The following is a 26,077-nucleotide window of genomic DNA, read 5'->3' as shown; positions in this document are numbered from 1 at the left end:
GAAGAGGCGAGAATGAGATCTGCATTAAAAATAAAAAAAGAACAACACTTGAGCTACTGCTATGAGACACAAATTGGTACTATTAGAGTGTTATGGAGACTTTCAGAAAAGCGATAGATAAATTCCCCCACTGAGATCTTATTCTGCAACAAGGTGCAGACGGTTAAAAGAACTGGGATCTTTCCCCCTTGCACGCCCCATCTCTCTCTGAACTCTAGTCACACCCAGGAGCCCTGCAGTATAAGGGGCAGAGCGGGGCATGGAGCAGATTGTGGATAGTTACAAAGAATTTTGCACGAATGCTTCACTATGATACACTGTGTCTGGCAGTTAGGAACCCATCCATGCCAGCCCTTCCTAGAGAAATTAAGAAGAAATGGTCTTTAATAAGAGTTATTAATTATATTTGTATCACAGTAGGGCCTAGAGGCCCCGTTCTGTTAGGTACTGTCAGACACACAGCAAGAACGTACAGTCTAAACAGACAAAGCATGGGAGGGGAAAGAGAGGCAGAGATCTATCTAGCTGAGGTACTCATCTGGCCCCATTGGTGTGGCACCTGAGTGCCTCACAACACCCCTGTGAGCCAGGGCAGGGCTGTTCTTCTGCTTGTACAGATGGGAACCAAAGCACAGGGAGACGGAGTGACTTACACTCTGTGTTTGTGGCAGAGCTCCACAGGGCAGGCAGAGCTGGGAATAAGGTCTCCTGACTGCCAGGCCAGTGCCCTGCTCACTGGACCTCCCTGAGTGTCTGAAGTAGCACGCTCACTGCTTCACACTGCAGGGGATTTTTTAAGGGCCGCTGCATTGGTGCCGCTCTCCGTTTCTCTTTGTTACAGGTACCAGTGGGTCTCTTACACGTACCCCGGGGGGTTCGCAGAGGTCTTCCACGGGGTAGGTCAACTCATCTAGATCAGTGTTTCTCAACTTGCAGGTTGCGACTCCCGGGGGGTGTCGCAGGATGGGTTTGCGGGGGAGGGGAGGAGTCACAAGTACAGGGCCGACATTAGGAGGTGGCAAGCAGGGCAACTGCCCAGGGAACCACGCCACAAGGGGTCCCACAAAGCTAAGTTACATGCTTCAGCCCCGGAGGTGGGGCTCGGGCTTTACATGCCTGAAAGGGCTACAGCAGTCAGGAAAGGTTGAGAACCACTGCCTCACACCACATGGTTGGAGAGGTGGTGGGGCTGGATTACAATGGACTATAGAATGTCTGATTTAAACTACTCATGAAGGTGTTGTATAGAACACAAGGACATCACGTGTGTACTACAGTATATTGCTGACAGCCATATTCATGCATAATGTACCACGACTGCCATTAAACTCTGCACACATCACATTGCTGCAGCGTCTCCCTATTTTGGGGAATGCTACAGTCATGTTAATGGCTTGCAGAGCCATTCACTTTAGGCTCATGTCATCTGGGCACAGTGGAGAAAATTGTTTTTGGAGGGTTGGAGACCAGAATTGTTTTGGAAGGAAAACAGAGCTTTAAAAATTAAAGCAAAAACCCTTTCCCCAACCTGCAGATTGTGTTTTATATAATGCCTTCAAATGAGAGAGGCCTGGCGGGGGGTGTGAGGATAAAGTACTCAGCCAAGGAAACAGACCATACCCATGCCAGACCGATTGTCTCTTGCAATCAACAGAAGCAGCTGAATTCGTTTAGTACCTGGCTGGGATCGCCGAGGTATCTGCATGAATGCAGGACAGAAATGGAGCCTGAGCCCGTTGGCTCTAGACACAGCTGATGTACTTGTTGAGGCATGATCCCCCAGCATGCCCATAACACGTGTGTCTACACACCCAAGTGCTGCCAAGGGCACATACCGTTTGGATTAGGCTTGCTTCAGGCACATCCGGCAGCACCTCTGCCGTTCCACTACATACCGCAGTGGAGCCAGGGTGGACAGGGATCCCTGGTATAATTAGCCCTGATGGTGGAAGTAGTGCTCCAAATGCCATGCCGGGTGGCACAAGTCACTGCTTAAATGGCCCATCTAATCTATCCCCTGCAATCCGCTGCACGGGACAGGGTGGATGCTTCGCGGCTACGAGGCTCCCACGATGGCGTGAGATGCTGCATTCTGCTCCGAACAGGGCCACCAGCCTGAGGTCAGCTGTTCACAATCGAATCAAGCACAAAAATCAAATAGACTTGGGCGGAAATGGCTGCTGTTCCCCCCCCCACCCTGCCATCACCGGAGTTATGTGGGTCACGGCAAAGAACTCATCCAGCAAAAGAACCAGTGTCTGAATGAAACAATCCCAGCACGCACAGTTCTGCGGCAGGAATGGGAGGTGAACGACCCCAGGCCAAAAAGAAGGTACTTTGAAAACGTTTGCTAGTTGGCCCCGCAAACCTGACTGCCCCTCTTCTGAGCCCGGATCCCACCTACACCCTATTTTAGCCGGGCTCAAGCTTTACCAGCCCAGAGAAAGTCGCAGTCCTAGATACACGTCATATGTCACCTGACCTGACTGCGAGAGGTTAACCCTGGCATTTCGGGGTCAGATTTTACACAGCAGGAAGGGCGGATTTTTAAGCTGATGACCCCCAGCAGCTGAGTGCAGGGAGGAGGCAGCACAGGAATGAATGTTGCACTGAGTGATCAACCCCTTCACTGTTCTCTCAAATCTAATTTACACCTTGACACACAAGCCATGAAACCGACTCAAGAACCAAAAGGAACGGTTGCCAAAAAGGTGACAGGAACAGCTGGGAGGGAGAGGTGTTAAATGACAACCTCCGGGGTTACTGTGTATATAAATGTGAACTGCAGAGAGAAAATATATGCGTTGCTTCCAGCTGCTCCAGATCAGAAGTGAAAGCAGTGTGCAGATCTGCTTTTACACTCACTTAATTCCTCTGAGCTGGCTGGGGATGGAGTGAGGAGGTCGAGTTTACACTGCAGAGGGCCGGGAAGTGACATGTTTTAATTTATGAGCCAGCCTGACATATACAGAACATTTTTATTTCCCTGTAAAACACCTGGATTTGTACTTTGCTTCTATCAAAGTTCAGATCCATGCTGCAAACGCTGGAATTTAATGGGCAAACGTAGGGGTGTTTGTGGAAGTCCCGTCACTAGGGGGAAAGTCTAGTGTGAGGAACAGCCTGAAAGTCAGCCATGACCTTGGACAAGAGACTTAGAATCATAGAGTTCAAGGCCAGAAGTGGCCACCGGATAATGCAGTCTGACTTCCTGTATATTACAGGCCACCAACACCACCCAGCATCTGGCCACTAAACCCTGGGCCTCTCTGACCCTGCGCAAGGGCCACACGGCTTCTCTGACAATGCTGGGCACAGACTCCGATTAGAAGCGCATGGGGGTTTTCTCGGCAGCCTTCCCTCAGCTCAGTGGGCCGGGATGCCTGCCTGGGGCTCAGGAGGGGCGCTGTGCCATGAGCTCTAGAGAGGAAGCCGGCCTGGGGGCGATGAGGCTTTTCACTCACCGGGGGCACTCCTGCTGACATCGCTGTCACAATCCTCCACCAGCAGGTCATTCTGGCAGCTCTCGGTAGCACTCGGGCCTCCCCCGCGCTCGCTGCCCAGGCTGCTGCGGCTCTCCGAGAAGGCGCTGGAGTGGGTGCTCCCGCTGGGCATTCTGGGGGAGTCGCTGCCAGCCGCTGCAGAGACACAGGGGAGCGGTTTGCTGCAGGGCTGTCTCAGTCTGGGGAAGCTGCTGGGGTTTATGGGTGTGGAAGGGGCTGGGTTGCCGGAGCAGACACGAGGCCAGCTTCCCACACCCTGCCCTGCCAGCATGCCTCCCCCTGACCCGAGCAGGGCCCATCTCCAGCTCAGTCTCCCTCTGTTGTATTTGCTGGCGCCAGACCTGCCCTGGCCCTGCGTGATACGCTGCCCCTCAACAGGCAGGCACGCACCCAGCTTCAGGGGTGGAGAGGCCAACCCCAAAGCAGTGCCATTGTTTTAACGTGAGACCATACATTTGCAATGCACTCCCACATGTGGGTGGGGGATGAGAGCTGGCAGGAGGCTGGTCCCTTTAGCAAACCAGCGACCTCACGGTGGGATGACCCTTCCCGTCACCAGTCCTGCCGAGCCATCCTGTCTCCCGTTATTATTAATTAACCACTCTAGTTCAGTCATGCTCGAGGGCCTCAGCTGGGCTCACTGCTGTGCTATGCACTCTGCAAACACACATGATGGAGACTCTATCCTTCCCCGAGCAGGCTCTCAACCTTTGCACTAGCCCGTAATTCCTGGGGATAGCCAGACCCTCAGCTGACGGAAAGTGAGGCCAGCCGAACGACGCCAATTTACAGCAGCTGAGGAGCTGGTCCAAAGTGCACAGTAACAATTGTCACCCTACACTACATTTCCAACACCCATTTTCATGCCCACATGCAGGGGTAACAGCCGATTCCTCACCTGATTCCGCATGATGCTTCCCGATCTTCAAGCCCTTGGGCCCCCCAGACAAGGACTTGTCATCCAGGCTCGAGGAGCTGAATTCTGAGTCGCTCTCGCTGTCGCTAGAAACCACTGCAAGAGACAGAGAGGGAGGGGAGTCAGACCATTCCCAACGTTCACAGTCCTTACTGCAGAGGGCCAGATGGAGCCAAAAGACAACACAGGACATAACGACTTGAAGGCTTTGTCTACACTAGCACATCTGTCAGTAACACTTTTGTCGGTCAGGGTATGACAATACCACAAAAGCGCCGGTGAGGACAGTGCTACGGCAGAGGGAGATGCTCTCCTGTTGACATAGCTACCGCCACTCGTTAGGGGTGGTTTAATTATGCCGGTGGGAGAGCTCTCTCCTGCCGGCATAGGGCAGCTACATTGGAGACCTTACAGTGGCGTAGCTGCAGCAGTACAGCTGTGCCACTGTAAGGTCTGTAGTGTAGACATAGCTGAAGACTGTTCCTTCTCCATGGTGCGATTCCCCTGTAGCTCCCACGTAGCTATTCACACTTGGTTGGGCTTTCCTTTCTAGAAGGGTTTTACAGTTCAGGGCCGCAAGTTACAGACAGTTCAAGTACTGGCCCGGTCACTTCCCACTCCTCCCTGCCCCTGGTTTGTGGCACGGCCTCACAGATTACATACAGGGCCACGCGGCCACAGCCTGTCCTCATGCTGACCCGCACTGAACACCACAAGCAGCTGCCCTGATTTCAATGGAGTGAAGTGCCACTCTGGATCACAGTGTGGGCCACGGTTATTATTTGTGGCGTGCTGTGTACGTGAACAGCGATGAAAGTGCTGCATAAGCACCCAAGGAGTCGGCACAGTCCAGCAGGCAGGGTGGTGACCAGGCTAGGGAGGCAGGAGGGATGGTTCTAAGTCCCACTGACTTGCTTCTGTGAGAACCTTCCTCTTTCGGTGCCCCAGATCCCCGGGGGGTGAAGTGAGGACGATGATACCAAGGACTCGTCTGCACATGGAGCTGTTCCTGAATGACTCTGGGTGTGGACACTCTTATTCCAGAATAGGAGAGTCCACGTAGGGAGCTATTCTGGAACGGCTGCAGTGCTTTAAATTCACACCCTACCTCCATTCGAGTTAGCGTCAACATGTAGACAAGCCCTAACTCTCCTTTGTGAATCTATGATGAAAAGTGCCAGTTAAATCCTCAGTATTACAGTGTCAATCACATTCGCTTCTATTCTATACAGGGTTTCCCATGCTCTTCACGGCAGTATCCGATCCGAGCACAATCTAGTCATGCATTAAGCCACCTTAATCTAGCACATGCCGCCTGTTCTCTCATCCTCCCCCCAGAAGAATTGTGTGCAGAGGAGTGTCTTGTTTTGGCAGGGGGTGTTTGGTTGGTCGGCTGAACATAAATATACCTGTTGCTATGTGTTTATATCAGAGAAGGCAACGTCAAAGAAATGCACCTTGAACTTGGGAGTGGAAAATGGGGAGGTTTGGGATGGTCCTTCGTTCCATCGGCTCAGCACACCCCCAGATTAGGTTCTGTCTCCTGCACCAATGAGCATCACCCTTATTGTTCAGAGTTCCACTGGGCCAGAGGAGCACAGCTGTCGACCGCGGTTTTCATCCCAGAGCTTTAGATGACCTTTTAGATGTCTTGAGTGCACCAGGGAGCTCCTCGAAGAGAAGGCCCAAGACCCTGACCTTAATTTGATAGTCTGTGGGAAGCCAGCGTAGAGAGCAGAAGACAGGTCTGGCACATTCCTAGTAGCTCGTGCTGCTGGGGAAACACGCCGCAGCTTTCTGCACTAGTTGGGGTTTTCTAAGTGCTGATGGCTTTGTACCAGGTATATCACATTGCCGTAGTCCAGCCAAGTAGTGACAACAACGTGAAGCACAGAGGCCAGGTGTGGGTCACCGGGATGGGATGGTGTTTCCTAGGCAGGCAGAGATGTTACAAAGCATTACTCACGGATGCCAGGATGTGAGAGCTCAGCATCAGGGAGGAATCCAAGAGCACTCCTAGACTACACACTGAACTGACCAATTGTGCGTGTGTATCTTCAACCAGTTGAGACTGCACCATGGCTGCACGCTCTTCAAAACGCTTCCCTCTGCTTGCCATCCTTCCTGGCTCACACCAGCCCAGAGACTTTGGGATGGATTTGTCTCCTGGACTGGTTGGGTGGCTTTTGCTCATTTGATTCAGGCAAGTATATCTGCAGCCCAATGACCATCATCTCATTCTCAAATATGGTTCAAAATCCTTGCGGCAAGTGTGAAGTTAGCTCGTCTCAGCCTTAAGAGAGTCAAAGTGACAAGCTAAAACATCCCCATAAAGAAAACACTCTCTGGTATTTATTGATAAACTTTTCTATCACCATAATACCTGAGCATCTTGCCAAACATGCAGGGAGTCACCCCTGCGAGGTAAGAAATTACCATTATCCTCAGGGCAAGGCGGGAAAACGGCGGTACACAGATTAAGTAACTGGCCCAAGATCGCCCAAGAAATTGGTGGCAGAATCCAGGGCTGCCGTGTCCCAGTCCCTCAACCCCGGTACCAGCAAGGTGACTACAGAACTCCAATACAAGGAACTAGGCACAAGTTATGTGTCCAGCCTAAGGAAGAACATTTATTAACAAGCCACAGATTTAGGGCCCGGGGTCTCACGAGGGGTCAAGTGCCTTTGAAATCAATGGGAGGTAAGGGTGCTCTGGGCTTTGCTGGATTAGGCTCTTGGGGTAAGCTAGCTACGCACGGACAGTGTGGGTGAGAGAGAGCAATGCCCAGACAGGTCCCCCAGAGCCGCCTGCCCCTCACCAGAAACCTGAGTGAGCCCCGAAAACGAAGCTTACAGTGGGTGGCTTTCAGCCCTGTGCCGAGAACCAGCACTACATCTATGCAGTAGTTCAATCCCACGGATGGGCCCACAGCCTGACCCTCTGTGCAGGGGAGAATTTCACCCCAACCCCCATCCCCGCACAAGGAAAAGTTCAGCTGTCCGCAGGGTACAGAAAGGACTGAATATATCATGGAGGGTAAATGGGTCCCCTCAGGAGAGTCCTTCCTCCCCCCAGGTCTTTGCGGGGAGAAGCTTGACTTGCTGCCAAACTGCGCATTGTCATTATTCTCCAGATCAAGAAAGGACATCATTGCCCATTGCAGAGAGGAAGAAGAGCCCAGTGGTCAGGGTGCTAGTTTGGGATTCAATTCCCTGCTCTGCCACTGACTCCCTTTATCACCTCGGGCAAGTCACTTAATCTGTCTGGGCCACAGTTCCCCACCTGTACAATGGAGACAGTGGAAATGCCCTGCCTCACTGGGGTATTGGAAGGATAAGTGCTTCAGAGACTGTGAGATGCTCACATACTATGGAAATGGAAGATATAAAGTACCTAAGACAGGGCTGTCACTTTTCACCAGCACTCAGATTAACACACGTGCTTTGCAAAGCTACATACTGATTTACATTGTACTGGACAGAGGCAGGACAAGGGCTAGTATATTTCCCCGCAGGCAGGCAGGCTGTTGAACTGTTCCACCAAGGTCCTCTGCGAGCGTTATCGCGTGCAGGCAGCTCGCTGTAGGACATGAATTTTTTTTTACTACAAAAAATGTTAATATCTCAAATAAAGCATTTCTTGAGTTATCATCTCCGAGTATATTAAACCTGGCTGCTGGCATTATTGGAAGGCTATAGAAATTGACCTCGCTGCCAGCTATCTTCACAGGGCAATCTTGATCAGAACGGCTCTGCGGAGCTGAAGAGGGAGTGCGGCCCGCCAGCCAATTTTCTCATTCCAATCAGCTTGCTCCTCAATGGCAGCAACTCTTATTGTGTTTACGAGTCACCCTCCCGGACTGGCCCAGCCTTCAGCTGTCGGTCGCACCTCTCATCGGCTTTAATAAATTCTGCTGAGAAAGGAGCCAAACGTAGCGGAGACCATCACTGCATTACAAATGGGAATGTACCAGCAGGGATGGCTCTTCTGGCCAAGAGCCTTAAAACAAGGGGGTTTATTTTGTTAAGAAAAGTCATTACCTTTCCCAAGAATCACGCAGGAATGAAAAATCGCAGGCCTGTCGCTATAAACCACAGGCCTCAGCTAATTGTCCATTCTGATTCTATTGCCTCCAGCTGGGAGTTTCAAAGGAGCCCATGGGATTTAGGCATGTAGTTCCCACAGACAGTCACCTAACTCCCTCAGGCACCCCACCCTCCAGGTCCTCCTGCTTGATTTTTATAATCACAGAAACGTTGGGCTGGAAGGGACCTTGAGAGGTCACCTAGTCCAGCCGTCTGAGCTGAAGCAGAACCAAATAACCTGTGACAGGTGTTAGTCCAACCTGTTCTTAAAAACCTCCAATGACAGGATTCTTCAACCTCTCTTGGAAGCCAGTTCCAGGGCTTAAATACCGTTCCAGTTAGGAAGCTTATCCTAATACGTAGCTTAAATCCCCTCCCCTTTGCTGAAAAGTGAGTGGACCCTTTGTTTAGATTAACAAATTCTTCCATCTCTGCTCCTGCCTCCTAGAGCCACTTAAAAAGAAAAGTGGGGGGGAGTGGGGTTATTTGGGAGACGTCTCCTTTACATCATCCACTATGAAGAGGTGACTGCTGAGGAGGGCCCACCGATGAATCAAGACGAGATGGTTTTATCTTGCAACCCTGTTTGGCTTTAAATGGGCCAGAGAGGGATGGCTTGGGATGAGACAGATATTAATGATTGCAAGGCACCACTGATGGCAGGAGCAGCCCACTCTGCTCTAGCTTCCACTGCTGCTGTTAGTGCAGATATTACCCATCGTGCTGATGTTTCTTTTTAGAAGTAATTTTTCTCCCAAGTCTGCTTGGCTTGTTGCTGGAGCATTGCGGAGCCCAGACAACATAAATCTGGCGCTCAAGCAGATGCTGATATATCACTAGGAGTCTTCGGGGTGGCTGTATTTTCAGAGATTGTGATATCTATCTTTGTCCTTCATCATCTTGTTCAGACTGAGATTTACTGCTGTGTTTTTAAGCAATCCTTTAGATTTGGCCTCTGCTGCCTTTCAAATGAGAATGGACACCCAGCTCCTAATCTGCTTTTGGTAATTAAAGATCTCCATCGGTGTTCCATCTAGCAGCCTCTGCCATCTCCCACGCTCCTCTCTCTCTCCTCTCCACCGCCAGGATCTTGGGGTTCGTAGCCTGCTCCCTGAGCAGAGCTGGGTCAGTTTCACTGAGGCGGTTCAGAACCCTATGACCGATCATGAAACCAACAAGAGCCACATGCATTTCAGATGCTTAGGAAATCTGTGAACACTAGAGCTGTAGCTCCCAGAACTAGCATCTCCCCTACTGCCCTCTGATCGGCAGGTGCTGTCTTCTGGCTGCCAGAGAAAGTTTCTAAGCCCTGACAATAAACACCTATCCCCCGACTCTGGGACCTCCAATTTTCCCCCCTTCAGTAAATGCTGCTCATGCAGAAGCCTGAGTAGCCAGAAGGGCCTTGTAGCATGCACTGAAACCCAACAAATCCTGGCTTCGCCACCCCAACAGGGGAACCATACTGCAGAGTGGAGCCGCCTCTGCTGAGAATCCAGTTCTAAGTGTCAGTAAAATCTTGCAGGTGCGCCATGGCCACAAGCTCTGGGATGAAGGCCATGGTGAACAACTTCACTCCTCTGGCACAATGGAACTCTCTACAAAGAAGGGTGAAGCTCATCTGCGTGGGAGACAGGGCATTCTCAGGGATGGCCTGGGGATGGAGCAATTAACTTCTCCAGGAACTAAAGACCATCCCAAACATCCCCGCCTCCCGTTCCAATCGCCAGACACAATTCTTTGACTTGCTGTCTCTGACATTAACACATGTATTTTTTAGAAAACAAAACCTAAAACTCTACTGCACTGGATACGCCCCTCCCCCAGAGAGAGGATGAGAGAACGAACACATGACAGATGTTGGTCACCTTGCTGAATGCCTGACTGGAAGTGCTCAGATACAGGAAAGTGGTATAAGAACCTATACAGAAGAGAATACATAATACCCCACAGCTAGGAACTGTTGCTTTAACATGCTTGTGAAGCATGTGATGTTCCATACACTCCTAGCAAGTTGTCTACATGGAGGATAATAGCCTACTACTGCTGCCGGGTCATGGAGTTACTCCTTTAACTTCAGTGATAGAGATGCGTGCTGTGGTGCTTTACAGTCCTGAGTTCAGATGCTGCTCCTGATCCCAGCAGGTGGGCTTTACATTATCAAGAGCATCCGAGCTGGTTTTAGGTGTTGAGGGTGTAGCAGGGATACCAATACTTCAGGACCAGATTACATCTTAGGCCAAGTCTATACTCAAAAGTTAAGTTGACCCAGCTACGTTGCTCAAGGGTCTGAAAAATCCACACCCCTGAGTGATGTAGTTAAGCCGACCTAGCGCTGTCTACACCAAGGGTTTCTTAAACTTCATTGCACCATGACCTCCTTCTGACAACAAAAAATACTACATGACCCAGGAAGGGGGACCAAAGCCCCGCCGCCCTGGGTAGTAGGGCTCAGACTTTGGCTTCAGCTCCATGCCCCAGCAAGTCTAATGCCAGCCCTGGCAACCCCATTAAAATGGGGTCCCGACCCACACTTTGAGAACCACTGGTCTACACCAAGGGTTAGGTTGACGGAAGCTGGATTACCTGCACTGATAGGAAAACCCCTCCCATCGCTGTAGTGAGTGTCTACACTGATGCACTGCAGCATTTCAAGCGTACACTAGCCCTCGCTCTGTCTGCATAGTTCTAAAGCAGGAGTAGGGTCTGGTGAGCGCACATTCATGTCTGCCCAGAGAGACAGAATTTTGAAAACTTAGGAGGTGAGAGTTTGAAATCCGTCCTCCCCTAGGATTTACTTGTAACTGAACACAAAGCCAAAACTGGCTTTATGTCTCAATAAGGCAAAGGCAATTCTCTCTTTTTACGGTCCACCAAAGGCCTGTTCTAAGTGCTTGTCATGTCCCATTTTCCAAAAGTACTCGTGTGGGGATCCATGACAAACCTCCCACCCAAGGAAGGTGAGAGCCTTCCCCGTGAGCGCTGGGTAGAGCCCTGGCAGATGCAGAGTGCTGCTAGCTGGTTTTCCTTTGATAATTGGTTGTGGCTCATGTTGACGCATGAAAACAGTTGAGTGCAGGCAAAGCTACTCGGCTGTAACGTGACAAAATGTAAAAGGCCTGGATGAAGCCTTCCCAGCAGGACAGGAGAGGAGAGTCACCACTGGCTTCAGAAACACTGCAAACAGCAATAAATCAGCCGAGGTAATCCCTGGGCTAGAACTCCAAGATTGCCTGTAAAGAGCAAGGGCTGGGGCCAAGCAAGGCAGCGGAGAGGTGTCACAAGGCACGGATGCTCAACGTCTGGAAATCAATTTACAAAGGAACAGCAGCCCAGCCCAACAGATAAGGCAACGAAGAGGGACTCTGGTTCCATTCCCAGCTCTGCTATGCGGCCTTGGGCAAGTTACCTGGGCGAGTTCTCTGTGGTTCTATTCCCCCTCCCACCCTGTGTCTGTCTTGTCTAGACTGTGAGCCTATCAGAATGGGGCCCAGATCTCAGCTGTGTGGGGTCTCTAGGTGCCAACATAATAAACCCGACAGCTTCTGTTGCTGTCTAATGATCTGAAAGACTGACTCCTACCCACACTCTCCTAGGCACCGGGAAATCTGAATTTGGGGTGAAGAAAGAGAAATCAGGAGGGATTTTGAGGTTGGAGAACCCAGATAGACATTTATGCCCCTTCCCTTCGATAGCCCTGTGAATAAGCTCGTATTAATGATAATACCTGACACTTGGATAACACCTGTCACCAGAAGATCTTAGAGTGCTTTCTTTACAGACATTAAGTAACTAAGACAACACATTGTTAAAAAGGGATAAATATAGGGATTAGTTCTCCTGCAACCTTGTCTGGAGCGGAACACAGTGGCTCTTTTAACAGCTCATAGCAACACTACACAACAGGTCAGGAGATGAAGAAGAATACTGTAGTCTAATTAAAACTGCAGGAGGCTTTTAGGTAGAATCATAGAATATCAGGGTTGGAAGGATCCTCAGGAGGTCATCTAGTCCAACCCCCTGCTCAAAGCAGGGCCAATCCCCAGATAGATTTTTGCCCCAGATCCCTATAATGGCCCCCTCAAGGACTGAACTCACAACCCTGGGTTTAGAAGGCCAATACTCAAACCACTGAGCTATCCCTGGTAGACAGATCAGAAGCCAGTTGGAATTTGGCAAAGACAGCAGAGTCAACACCATTACTCTTAAGAAATAGCAGCAGACAACAGGTGATCCGGACCTTGGCTTTCTGTCTCCTGGGCGCTGCCAGAGGCCCAGGGCCCTCTGAGCCCACGGTGAAATCTGACTGAGTGGGAAGAACAGAATGTCTCCTGCTGATTCATCAGTACCAGGCCATTCCCAGATGCTTTCTCAAGCAAGTGCTGACCCAGCAGGCCCTGCTTGGCCTGGGAGGACAGGACAAGGTTTTCTAGCCTCAGAGAGATAAACCAGACAAATCCCTGACTGCTTTTGTACCCTCTTGCCTGCAACGGGAATTGTCTTACCAAGCGAATCCTTCACAGTGGGGGTGGGCACCAAGTCCCACGCATTCGAGCTGTGTTTACCAGTCGAGCTGAGTGTTGACATCACGTTTTTAAAGAGCACTTTCTGAGCTCTCTCTCCTGGAGCAATCAGCCCCAGGTACTGTGGGGGAGGAGAAGTATCTAACAACAACAACCCCCCACCCCCCCCAAAAAAAATCAGAGAAAAGAGCTGCTAAGCTCACACTCACAGGAAAAGACCAATTACAAACTGCAAGCGCCATTGGGGGCAGCCCTGACGAGTCATGCATTCAGGGGTGCAGGGCCATGCAAGGTGCCCTGTGCCATTGTTAGACCCCAGGTTTCTTTGTGCACAGTGCAGCTATGGTGCTGCAACCGCAAAGGGCAGGAGGGATGTTTTCTTTGGAAAGAGGCAAAGGTGGCAGGCACTGGAGACGGAGGCAGGGAGGCTGATCTTGGGGCTAAGTCAATCTAAGGCACTTCCATGGCCCTCCCACTCATGAATGGATTTCTCCTCACAGCCCCTCTGCGAGGCAGGGCAGGGCTCTTATCACCATTTCACAAAGGCATGGAGAGGCTAAGTGACTTTCCCAAGGTCACACAGCATGTCTGTGCCAGAGCAGGGAACTGACCCTGGGTCCCAGGCTAGTGCCCTAATCACCGAATCAGGCCTCTGGAGATCGATGTTCTACTCCCAACTCCCGCATAGGGCCTTAGGAAGCCATTTGAGCTCTGTGCCACAGGCCCTGGGTACTACAGAGATGGAGGCCATATCAGTACCTGGGTGGGGAGGGGACAAGAAGAGGTGGGATGAAAGGAGGGTCCACGTAGAGGGTTTGACGGGGGGATGGCAAAAGAGTGGTGTGGTGGCTGAGGGGGAAAAGGGATGTTCTGGGGGAGTTAAGTCCTGTCGATAATAAATGATTTTTAGCTCTTTAATTGAGCATAACATGCATTAACTGAATGCCACAACCTGGGGATAGAATTCCTGCACAAAGATGCTGCAGGACCCTAAGCTGTATTGTCCTGAGCCCCACAGCTGCTCTCTGTGCCGCCCACAGAATGACTGACACCTCAGCACATCCCCTGGCAACAGGACTTGTGCCCATTGTTAGAAGAGACAAGAGCTGGACAACACGGCTGTGTGAAATTGTGATACCAGCGATGCCACTGCTTAGGGACCAGACCAGACCCCTTGGGGTCAGGGGGAATCCTTTAATTCTTCTGCAGGATTCAAAGGTGCCTGAAGAAAGTGTCTGCTATTAATTTGGCACCTCTCCTCTAACTGCCCAGGTCCCTCCTGTCCTACTGCAAACACCCAAATGCTCCAACATAGCTAGCAGAGCTGTCCTCGAGGACAGGAAACGTGACTGCCATTCTCATGGGGACAATACATATTTGTGACTTAAATAATAGCAGAGTTCCCACGGCAACTGCTTGTTTATTACAGAAAGACTAAAGGCAATAGCAAATCCTGGTGTCAGCGAGGGAGAATGGGTGCATACAAAACTCTTGATTTTCTTTCACTAAGCACACTCGCAGGTGTCAGGCGGTGCAGTGACCAAGCATGTTTCGATGGCTTTGTGCCTCCCTCACCCCACCCCCCCCTTCAGCTGAACGCCCCAAACAGGGGCCCATTTCTGGTTGGCTTTCTCCTCCTCACTCCAGGTCTTCATAGACGGGCACAGAACACAATATACACAGTTACCAGAACCCTACACAGATCCCTTACGGAGTTGGGGGGGGGGGAGGGGAGAGGAGGAATGGCATTTTAGTTAAGCTCCACCTATGATCCCAAACTCCACCCACTGGAGTAAGCTCCACTAACTGTCCCAAAACAGCTGCATACATCTGTTATGGGCAGCAAAGGCGTTAACGTGGCTTCAGGGTCTTGAAATGAGCTTAGGAGTAGCTTGCCCCTTTCTGAGCTGCTGTTTCAGAGGGCAGGACAAAGGGTCACATGCAGGGAAAGTTTCTTTACAGCCAGGAAGACTAGAATTATTTTTGTGTTAAAAGGAACATTTCAAGTCCTGGGGCCAGCAGAGAGGGGTGTTGGATGGACGTGTTCACAATTCAGCTGGGCTGTCACAGCTGGGAAACGTGGGTCACATGTAGCAATAATATTGCACATTTACACAGTGCCCTTTATCCCACGGTTCATACACCCAGCACTGCCGAAATGCAGCCAGCTCTGGGCCGAGGCTCAGCAGCTGATTGGCACTGAATGCAGAAGTTGGCCAAGGACATGTGGACAAACCCCATATCTTCTGAAACATGCCTATAACGCCCACATAGAGCAGGCTGGACATGGGGTTTTAAACCCTTCCCTGAAAAGCTACACGCACAGCTAACAGGTCCACAGTGTTGGAATTCACACCAGTGGTTCCACCAAGCCTACGGATTTCATTTGTGATGCTTAAACCGTTGAGCCATCCCCTCGCCCCTCAGCAGTCACAGTGCAAGAACAAGTGACTGCTTCGGGATGGATCCCATTGACAGGCGGGAGTTTGCTCTATCTAGGTCCTTCTGTGGCCCCACTACTGTAGTATGTGAGCAGCTTGGTCTCTACTGGATCTCCCTCAATGCCCCTGCGAGGCAGGGTAAAGCTACTACCCTGTTTCCCCGAAAATAAGACAGTGTCTTATATTAATTTTTGCTCCCAAAGATGCGCTAGGTCTTATTTTCAGGGGATGTCTTATTTTTCAGAAATGAAAAATGCCTTATTATCGGTGGATGCCTTATTATCGGGGAGGTCTTATTATCGGGGGGATGCCTTATATTACAACGAGAGGCAAAACTGTAAGTAGGCCTTATTTTCGGAGGATGTCTTATTTTCGGGGAAACAGGGTATCCCTGTTTTACAGCTGGAGAGCTGAGACGCAGAGAGACCAAGTGACTTGCTCCACATCACCCAGGGAGTCTGTGGAAGAGCTGGGAACTGAACCCAGGTTTCCAGAGACCCACTGGATCATCCTTCCCCTCGGATCAGTGCAGGGGACTCAAAAATCAGCCGACCGACCTAATCCCCATGTGAGGTTATTCAGCAGCCGCAGCAACTGCCTGGTGTGCTCTGCTGTAAGGGCCTTTACCTGAGTACACAGCTAGACTCATCGATAGAGACCTTCCTTTGAGGTATGTAAAATATGATGTGACAAATGTTCACCTCAATCTGACAGCCGGGATGAGGAGCCCCTTCTGCTGGGATAGAACAGAGAGATTTCAGCTTCCAGACGTGCTGCTACACACACCTGAGCTGCTAAACTCCCCAGCTACAGGCAGCAGGTTAATTATGCTCCTGCTGCCAAGCAGGTTTTTCCTTTAATTCACCTTGATGCCAAGGCTTGATCCCACGTCTCCTGTGCTTTGCTTCAACTCTTTAAAAGCCTGGAGACCGGAGGTCACTGCGAAGCCTCACGAGAGGCATTTGTCTGCCTTAAGCCAACCATCTTCCCCTTACTGTCGCCCAAGGGAACAAAAAGCCCATTAGGAGCAGTCTCAGAAGTTAACCTCTCTGGTTTTGCTAGAGAGGGGCAGGTACGTTAATGTCATTATTCCTTTCTGAGCACATCCGCTCAATAGAGGTGGGATTTTATATGGCGGCCGTAGTGGTCTTGTATGCCCTAGGCTTTGGAAGGTGTTGGCTAACACATGTTAACAGCCAGGTAGTGATAAGACATGTGCCATTAACATGTTAAACTGGTCGAGTTTGCCGGACAACAGAAGCCAGTCTCTTATCAGTGAATGATCCCACTCATTTGCCTCCGACAGCGAGCTCTCCTGCCTGTTATAAATGCAACGCGCACACCACACGTACAGAGCAGCCACGCCCCGTCTGGCCTCCCTCACAGTCCTGTACTCAATCGTTATTAGCAATGATTGCGGGGGGCGGGCTGAGATGAGCAGTGCTTTGCCTTGCACACACTAATAACCCCTGTGGGAGATGGGGCAGTATCGTTATCCCCTAGCTACAGGGGGGGAAACTGAGGCACGGAGCTTGGGGAAAGGATTTGAGTCACACACTGAGCGAGTGGCAGAAACCAAGAGCTCCCAGTTCTGTGTGCTAATCACTAGGAAACACGCACTCCTGCAGACCATACCGTGCAAGTTAAAGGAACGGAGTCCCCATCACCCTCCTTTCCTTCACAGGTCACGCTGACCCCAGTCCACAACAATCCAGAGCAGGACTGGCCTGCAACAAAAACCTTTCCTTTACTACAGGCACAGGTCAGCCAAATCCCACCACAGCCCAGCTGGCCCAGTCTCTGGATTTAGCCCTAAAACCCTGGAAAATGCAGGAATCCAGCTCAGCCGCTGTGCACAATGACTCCAAGATCTCTTTCTTGAGTGGTAACAGTTAATTTAGACCCCGTCATTTCATATGTATAGTTGGGATTATGTTTTCCAATGTGAATTACTTTGCATTTCTCAACATTGAATTTCATCTGCCATTTTGATGCCCAGTCACCCCGTTTTGAGAGATCCTTTTGTAGCTCTTTGCAGTGTGCTTGGGACATAACTATCTTTAGTAGTTTTGTATCATCTGAAAATTTTGCCACCTCACTGTTTATCCCTTTCCCCAGATTATTTATGAATATGTTGATAGGACTGATCCCAGAATAGACCTCTGGGGGACACCACTATTTACCTCTCTCCATTCTGAAAACTGACCATCTATACCTATCCTTTGTTTCCTATCTTTTAACCAGTTACCAATCCATGAGAGCATCTTCCCTCTTATCCCACGGCAGCTTACTTTGCGTAAGAGCCTTTGGTGAGGGACCTTGTCAAAGGCTTTCTGAAAATCTAAGTACACTATATCCACTGGATCCCCTTGGTCCACGTGCTTGTTGACCCCCTCAAAGAATTCTTGTAGATTGGTGAGGCATAATTTCCCTTTACTAAAACCATGTTGACTCTTCCTCAACAAATTATGTTCATCTATATGTCTGACAATATTGTTCTTTATTATAGTTTCAACCAGTTTCCCCAGTACTGAAGTCAGGCTTACCGGCCCATAATTGCCAGGATCACCTCTGGAGCCCTTTTTAAAAATTGGCGTCACCTTAGCTATCCTCCAGTCATCTGGCACAGAAGCTGATTTAAATGATAGGTTACAGACGACAGTTAGTAGTTCTGCAGTTTCACTTTTGAGTTCCTTCAGAACTCTTGGGTGATACCAATGGGACGCCTCAGCCCCACTGCACCTGACTCACTCCCAGTCCTCCCGAGTCAGGAAAACGCAGGGAAGAAATTAATGACTGACCTCTCCCTCTGGCCCAGGTGTAGGAGCGGTTTGTCCCGACGCCCTTCACTTCTTGCACATCTGGCTCAGCTTGTCGAGGCCGCAGACGCAGTTCGTTGGCTTTGATGGTTTTCAAAGGCATGATGTACTTAGGCAGTCCTTTGTAGAACCATGCGCCGGACCTCTTCCAAACCTGTTCGGAGACAGAGACGTGTTTACCCATAGGCCAGTGCATGTTTCTGGCAGGAGCATGTGGGCTCAGAGACTGCCCCATCGACTGTGCTAGGCCAGCATGCTTTGGCTGGCTAGCCCCCACCCAACTGAGACCTGCAGTGACAGAGTAACACCAGTTCCCTGGAGCAAATTATTGTGTGAACATCAGGACATCCCTGTGGGGATAACACTCATCACTGCTAGAGCGACATTTCTCTCCCCAGGCCCTCCTCTGAAGCTCCATCTCTCTCCTCCTAAGATAGACACAAAAGGAAGGAGAGTTCAAAGAGCTCCTCTGGAGCAGACCCAGCATGCTTTGCAAAGATCGCCAGCCAGACCCACTGCAAGAACCCGGTGACCCCCGGGGTGCTCTCTGCAATGGACAACCTCCCCCACATGGCAGCAACAGATTATCAGCGATTTCAATAAGCCAGATAAATTCAAATTAGAAATAGGGCACAACTTTATAACAGCGAGATCAGGTTAGCTGATTAGCTAGTGCAACCAGCTAACAGGGGAAGCAATGGATTCTCTGTCTCTTGAGGTCTTCAAATCATGGTGGGATGCCTTCCTGGGACATGTGCTTTATTCAAATGTCTCCAGAATTAACAGGATTAAATCCTATGCCCAAAATTTATACCCCCTGAGCTCTCTTCCCACCAAGACAGGAGTAGGACAAACTGCTACCTGTCAGGTGGGGCCAACTTTCTTTCCAACAAACCTCCCATCCCTTCGCCCCATCTCTACTTGCTCTTCCTTGCAGCTAAGTATAACACATGGAAGCCCCTACCAGTCCCTAGTCTGGGATATCCCCTAGCTGTACACATGCTCTCACTAGATAGTCTACTGGTTCCTTGTGGCCTTAAAAAAAATCTATGACAAGACACAAACCTCCTGCAGCAAACAGATCTGAAAGAGCACGCTCAGCTTAAACGAGCAAGTTCCATTAGCTTCCAACACAGCTACTCGTGCGTAGGGTGACCAGACAGCAAATGTGAAAAATTGGGACGGGACAGGGGGTAATAGGAGCCTATATAAGAAAAAGATCCAAAAATCAGGACTGTCCCTATAAAATCAGGACATCTGGTCACCCTACTCATGCGCTTAAAGTTGTAAATGGGCCAAAGACTGTTGCTGCATCAGGACCGCTTTGCTTTTGAGAGTCCTAAGGGGCAATGCTAAACTAACCCCAAAATAAAATAGATGTGACCCACCCCCCTTTGCCGTGGGGATTAGGAAATAGAGGGAGTAGAATCCCCTTGCCCCATAGCTCCTGGGGAACCTCCTCTACTGCTCCCATGGGGAGGAGTACCTGCACCTCCTGGATAAGGAGTTGCTTGTGAAAAGGGTCCCTGAAGAGGGACAAGGAAGGTGGTGTTGAATGGAGGGGAGGAGCAGAATTGGAGAGAATATCCCACTTCTACTGTGCGAAGAACCCAGCGGTCCGACGTTATTTGGGAATCAAGCACGGCAGAAGTGGAATAGACGATTCATAAAACAAGGGGAAAGGCTCTGGTGTCGTGGTGGGTGCGCCGACCTCGGCCCTGCCCAGACGGGGGATTGGGAGAACTACAACTAAACTAACTATGCTATGAAAAGAACACTAAGGGAAGCACTTGCTAGGCAAGCGATCACCATTCCAACGGCCATCACAGGCGGTAAGAAGGAGCTGAGGAGGGGTCGGGTTGGCAGGGGCATATATACAGTGCCATGAAGGCACCACTTCAGGGGGCTCCACAGCCGACCCGACCCAACGGGAGCTGCTAAGGGAAAACTTTCCAACGACTGTGCACACAGCCCGCGCACACCTAACTGGAATCGATATGAGCAATCACTCGAAGAAGAACTTGAAAATACAAGCACAAAGAGAAGAAAGCTCAGCCAATTCAAATGTGCAGCAGGCATGGAAAGGGCAGTAACTTGTAATATCTCTAATTTAGTTTTTAATGCCATCACTGTGATGAAGCAACCATGTTAAACATATTTAACATAAAGCATGGGGATGCGGCAGAGGTGAGCAGCAGTGAAGAAGAATAAATACCGGAAAATGCAATTTCATTTGAGCCTCCCAGCACACGGAATAATGAACTAACGAGACACGTTGTCCAAGAATAAGTGAATATATTACAACAGATCAAATCCTTAAATATTGCATGCAGAATGTGAATCTTCCAGTTCTGCTTGGAGCTGGCGCAGCTGACGGAGGAAATAGCCGTACTTGGTGGTTCTTACTGAACTTTTCACCCGGCGTTCTCAAAGCACTTTGGAAATGTGGGTCTCAATACAAACAGAGGTGCAATGGTGAGCACACTTAACTGCACCAGGGATTCTGCAACTTGCATTTTTACAGCAGGGCATAATCAAACAATGCTTGAAATGCTCAATGATAACAGTGTTTAGCATTGCTAGAGGATTTTTTGCATGCAGGGAAGAATCAGCATCGTCCCTGTTTCACAGATGAGGAAACTGAGGCATGGAGAAGTTAAGTGATTTACCCACGGTCTGATGGTTGGTTAGAGGCAGAGTGGGGAACAAATCCCGAGTTTATCAATTCACAGTCCAGTGCCCTCTGCGCTGGTCCATGCTGCCTGTCAGGCTCAGCACTGGGGTTCTGCTGTACCAGGTCAGCCCCGGCGTAGTGCTGGTTCTTTTTAGTAAGCCAGTTGCTCTGGCCTCTAACATGCTTGAACATGAACCACGAGATCAAACAGTCGCCAGTGACTGGCCCAGAAACCCCCTTCCGCAGCGTGACAGACCCTGGGTTGAGTCGTGAGCTGAGCCACTGTGCATCTCCACGAGAAGAGGTGGATTCTGAGAGGGCAGGGGCTGAAGAACTGCGGTTCCCAATTCCTTCCCCAGTATAGCAACAGAAACAATGACAATTAAGCAGTTATGCCCCAGACAGCCAAATCTCTGACCCCTCCCCCCCAACTTGCTAGCTAATAAAGAACACGTTTGTCATTTCACATTGCTCCTACAACATTGTCTCTGCTGATAAATATAAGAGGGAGTGGAGACTTTTCGAGGGAGCCAGTATCGAGGACACGCTCTCCTGCTAACATAGTGCTGTGCAGACCGGGGGTTAGGCTGATAGAACTATGTTACTCAAGGGTGTGGATTTTTCACACCCCTAAGGGGCACAGTTATACTGATGCAACTGCAGGCATACCCACAGCTAGCTTTAATCTAGCTAGCGAGACCACCAGGCGCAGCAAAGCCGTGGCAGAAGGGGATTCAGGGGAAGCCAGGGACCCTGGGTAATTAGCCCACACTCCAGTCTGTGCTGAAGAGGTCACTGCTATTGTTATTCAAGCTAGATAGATCAAAGTTAGCTTGGTTATGATCCCACCTCTGATTGCAGTGTGGGCATATCCTAAACTTTCATGATTTTATCGCGAGTTTCATCTGATGTTTAAATTAAAGCCCCAACTCCTGGAGTCAGCTGATTATGCAACAATCCCCCTCCCCCCCCCCTTTTTTTTTTTAAAGAAGTTTCTAGTTCTCATAGCTGTAAAAAACAAGTATGAAAATGGACCCTGAGCTCACTCTAGGGTACCTCCTACAGGCTCAGAGATCAAATATACAGAACCCCAATTTTCTTTTAAATAAAAAACCCTGATGGTTTCTAAGCCAATCTCATGATTTTTGAACAGTTGGGGTTGATGATACAGAGTGCTTCCATGTATCTGTTGTGGGGGACAGAAGCACTCTGCTTTTCTCTTTATTCATTCAGCTCTGAATATGCCATGTCTCTATAAAATACCCAGCACCAAGAGGAGCCAATACCTTCAGGCAAGGTACAATCCCAAGTGCACACACACTGAAAGGATCATAGTAAGTAAAGGTGGAGCTATGCATAGGTTTTTGTCCTGTTATTACTAGACTGACTTAGCAACTGAAACAGTTGAATAGATACAACCCGCCTAGCATGGATTACACCAGTATAAAGGCACTTACACACATACACAAAACCTAGTTATAGCAGTACAAAAACCTGTGTTTAGACCAGTCCCAACACAGAATGAAGGCAAGAGAGTTTACCCACTATTAATTCAATACACTCAGCTGTGTTACTTACAGGCACAATGTCTGAAATAGTCTGTGCTTTATATTCTTTTTGAGCCAGAACACATGACGTTTAGCTCTAGTGGCCATGAATCAAACTCATGGACACAGCAAACAGGCCAGCAGTGCAATCGATGAAGAGGAAAGAGCAGGATTCTTGATTAATTTTAAATAAAATACATCTACAGTGATGCTTCAAAAATAAAAGCTATCATATAATCCTTCAGTTTGGGTCTTTTAGCTCTGAGCTTTATGCTTTTCTAGGAAAGCAGTGTTTACTCTCGCTGGTTACACAAACATTCGGGGTAAACTCCTGGCCCCACTGACGTCGATGAGAGTTTCAGTGGGATTTCACCATAGGACTGCTTATCAGGAGAGATGGATAGCAAAACTGTCCAATATATAATAGCACCTAGCTCTGACATTGCATTTTTTATCCACAGCTCTCAAAGCACTTTACAAAGGAGGGTAAATCTCATCACCATTGTAAAGCTAAGGAAACAGAGGCACAGAGATGGGATGGGACTTCCCAAGGTCATCCAGCCAGCAGGAACAGAATCCAGGCTGCCTGCCTCCCAGTCCAGTTCACTATCCTCTGGGCTGGTCTATCTCCCTGCCCCTGAACTCTCAGACTTTGCTTGTGGGCCACAGTATCGTAAGAGAAACGGCTTTGTGTTTCTGTGGGCAGACGCACTAAGGATGAAGCCGATGTTGAACAATAACACTGGCCCTATCTGGGCTTGGGTAGATCTGCCTCGGGGGAGATTTTGTTCATCCTAAACAAATTAAAATACTGGACAGCAGATTCAGCTGTTCATTATGGAAAACGATTTAAACAGCCATATCTGCGATGAGCCCAGAACATTCATTGTGATTTTATAGCTCTGCTGTATTCCCACTGCAGTTGCCTCAAGTCCTTGTTCACGTTAGAGGAGGAGAGTTGCAACCAGGTGCTTGGAGACAAACGTCTATTTTATCCAAGTCAATTTAGCCTCAGTTGGGAAACTCAGAAGCGACTCGAGGCAGGGAAGCAATCCCAACTCAGCCAATTCAAGGGGGCTGGGGTGCTACACCTGGACCTGCAAAGGGCTGCCAGAGAGCAAGCAAAGAGTGGGGAGAAGAGTGTGATTGGGTCAGGCTGTGCCTGCAGAAGGGAAGCCATGGGTATGCTTAAGGTGTGCCCAGCCCGGGCACGTTACACAGAACTGTCCAGAGATGGAGTGTGATTACCTAGACTGCTACAACAGCAGGACCATGTGGTGGGGATCCACTCAAAGCCAGGGGCAATGACTCTCCACCCTGGAATCCCAAGGCCAGCACCACCCCCTTCCTCTGTTGGAACAGAACAACTGGCACTAGATTCCTATGGGGTGGGGAAGGGACAAGGAGGAATCCTTGGCTCCTGGTCTCAGCAGCTGCTCCAACCAGGGAGCACAGAGTTGCTGGGGCAGCCAAGCTGATGCAGCCTTCCAGAGGCCACCTGCCCACCAGTGCCAGTGCAGGGGTTTGTTAGGAGGTGAAGAGGAAGAGCCAGGCTTCCAGACAGGCCATCTCCTGTGAGAGCGCACTGCCTGGAACAGCACAATTACCCTGGGGATGGGGAGGAGGGACCAAGCTGCACTAGAAGAGGGTGTGTTTGTAACTAATGCACACATGCTTCTGCTCCAAGGAAGGCAGCAACACCTGCGTTCTAGTCCCAGCTCTTATGCAGATTCCTTTGCTGGCCTTGAGCATCTCTGGGCCTCCTGGCCTCAATTTCCTTATGCATAAAACAGAGATGGCAGTGGTTTCTTAATTAGCATCTGTGGTGCTCTCTGAAGATGCAAAGCCTTATGTAAATGCTAGCTCTTGTATTACACTGCACTGGGATAACATTTATTATTGATGCCCACGTGTGGGATGTGCCTACACACTCATTTCAATCCAACCCTACGGCCCGACACCAGGATGATAAGCTACACAAGCGAGCGCTCTTTAGTTTCATTGTTTGCCTTCATCTGCTTTTCCGTAACGCAGAGATTTCCAATTCCATTATTTACACCCAGCTGTCTTTCCTCCTACCTTAGGCATTGGAGGACAAAGCAAATTGAAGGGCAGCGAAACCGCCATCCTGCCATCGCTTACTGAATAGCAAAATCAATCGCGCCTCTGACCCGAGCGTTTGCTACAATGCAGTGGCTGCTGGGCTTCAATTATTCTGCATTGCACCCTCCATCAGGCCTCCTTTCTGTCGTGGGTCTGAGAGGGAGGATGTTATTTTAATTCTATACATTCACTCTCAGCCCCCAAAATAGTATCGTTGCTATTGGGGAACAAACAGGTGCGTGGCACCTGAATTGGATCCAGTGTCACCCAAAATAAACGCTCCTCTGGCAGCGGGGTATTTTGCCAAACACCACCCCAGGAAAGGCATAACCGTCGGCTAAGGCCATTTATAATGAGCCTGGGAGGAGGTGAAATATGTTCTTCCAGAACAGCAATCTTCCGCCTATGTGTGGTTTATTGTGATAAACCAAGAGATGCAGCCAGCCTTGAAAACATCATTTAGCAAAGGGAGGTAAAAAAAACAGAGGGGGTTGATGAAGGCATAATGGAGCTTTTGTTAGGTTCCTGATGGCGTTTCATTCTCTTTGGGACTGAATGGTTGGGGTTGGTTTTTTTTAATTATTTCCCCCTTTGCACCCACTTAAGTTGTTTTCGTTATCGCTACAAATGTGGCTGTGTCAATTCAGATGTAAATGTGCACGAACGCTTCCAAGAGGATTTTAATTATGATGATAGCATCACTAATTATTGATATATAAATATATATAGATATAAAGTAAGTGGTAATTCAGGAAGGCGCTTGGTAGAACCTGGCAGGATCAGCCAAAGCCAGCCAAAGTACAGCGCTAATGGGTCATGCAGGGACTCCGAATAATAACAGGAAGGAAGGCCCTTCGCCCACCAGGATGGGCATGGAAAGGCACTGTGGCAAGTTGGGGCAGCCTATCCCCCACGCATCAAGATGCGTATTTCATGCCAGTTGATAGACAGCCCCTGCCCCGGGTGGGAAATCATGAGACCCACAGAACTGTGGGTACAAGGAATCACAAGGCAAAGATTTTCATTCTTACACCAAACTGTCTTCCAGCAATGGAGACGGCCTCCAGACAGCAGGCAACTCGAGTTGTCACAGCTCAGGCTTCTGGGAACCACACTTACTGCCACAAATGCCCCGATTAGAGCCCTCAAGACCTGGGCCTTATTCCACTGATAGCTGTCGCAACAAGTTCCTCTGCCAGTGTGCCGGCTGTGCATCTGCACGACCCCGGCATCACTGAGAGCGGCTTACTGCTTTATCAACATCTGCCAGGTTAGCAATTGGCCTTGTTACAATCCCCTTGCTAACACCAGCCTGGATGGAAGCGGGAGAGCTGCCCTATCATACCAGGCGAGGGAGACATGGTCATTTGGGGAGAGGAATTTGTTAGAGTGGATCAGTCCATGGGCCTGTCCCGTCCAGTCTCCTGTCTGGGGACTCCTCAGAAGCAGGTTAGATGCAACTCTGG

The 26,077-nt window shown here is 49.7% G+C and overlaps 1 protein-coding gene across 8 annotated transcripts in view; it reads right to left on the bottom strand.

The window, feature by feature from the left end:
- The window catches only part of RPH3AL (rabphilin 3A like (without C2 domains)), an 86,155-nt gene that overhangs the window by 7,943 nt on the left and 52,135 nt on the right, over positions 1–26,077 (bottom strand). For 7 of the 8 annotated variants that reach the window (XM_034752841.1, XM_034752840.1, XM_034752843.1 and 4 more), the window contains 3 exons: positions 18,270–18,441; positions 4,402–4,515; positions 3,465–3,638 (listed from right to left, as the gene is read on the bottom strand). In XM_034752841.1, coding sequence (XP_034608732.1) covers positions 3,465–3,638; positions 4,402–4,515; positions 18,270–18,441 — 460 coding nt within the window. The remainder of the gene's footprint in view (positions 1–3,464; positions 3,639–4,401; positions 4,516–18,269; positions 18,442–26,077) is intronic. The other variant, XM_034752844.1, reaches the window with a different exon arrangement.

The sequence above is a fragment of the Trachemys scripta genome, chromosome 18, assembly GCF_013100865.1.
Source record: "Trachemys scripta elegans isolate TJP31775 chromosome 18, CAS_Tse_1.0, whole genome shotgun sequence".
Classification (NCBI taxonomy): Eukaryota; Metazoa; Chordata; order Testudines; family Emydidae; genus Trachemys; species Trachemys scripta.
The sequence above is the reverse complement of the archived record's forward strand: the minus strand, read 5'-3'. Positions and strand labels throughout refer to the sequence as shown.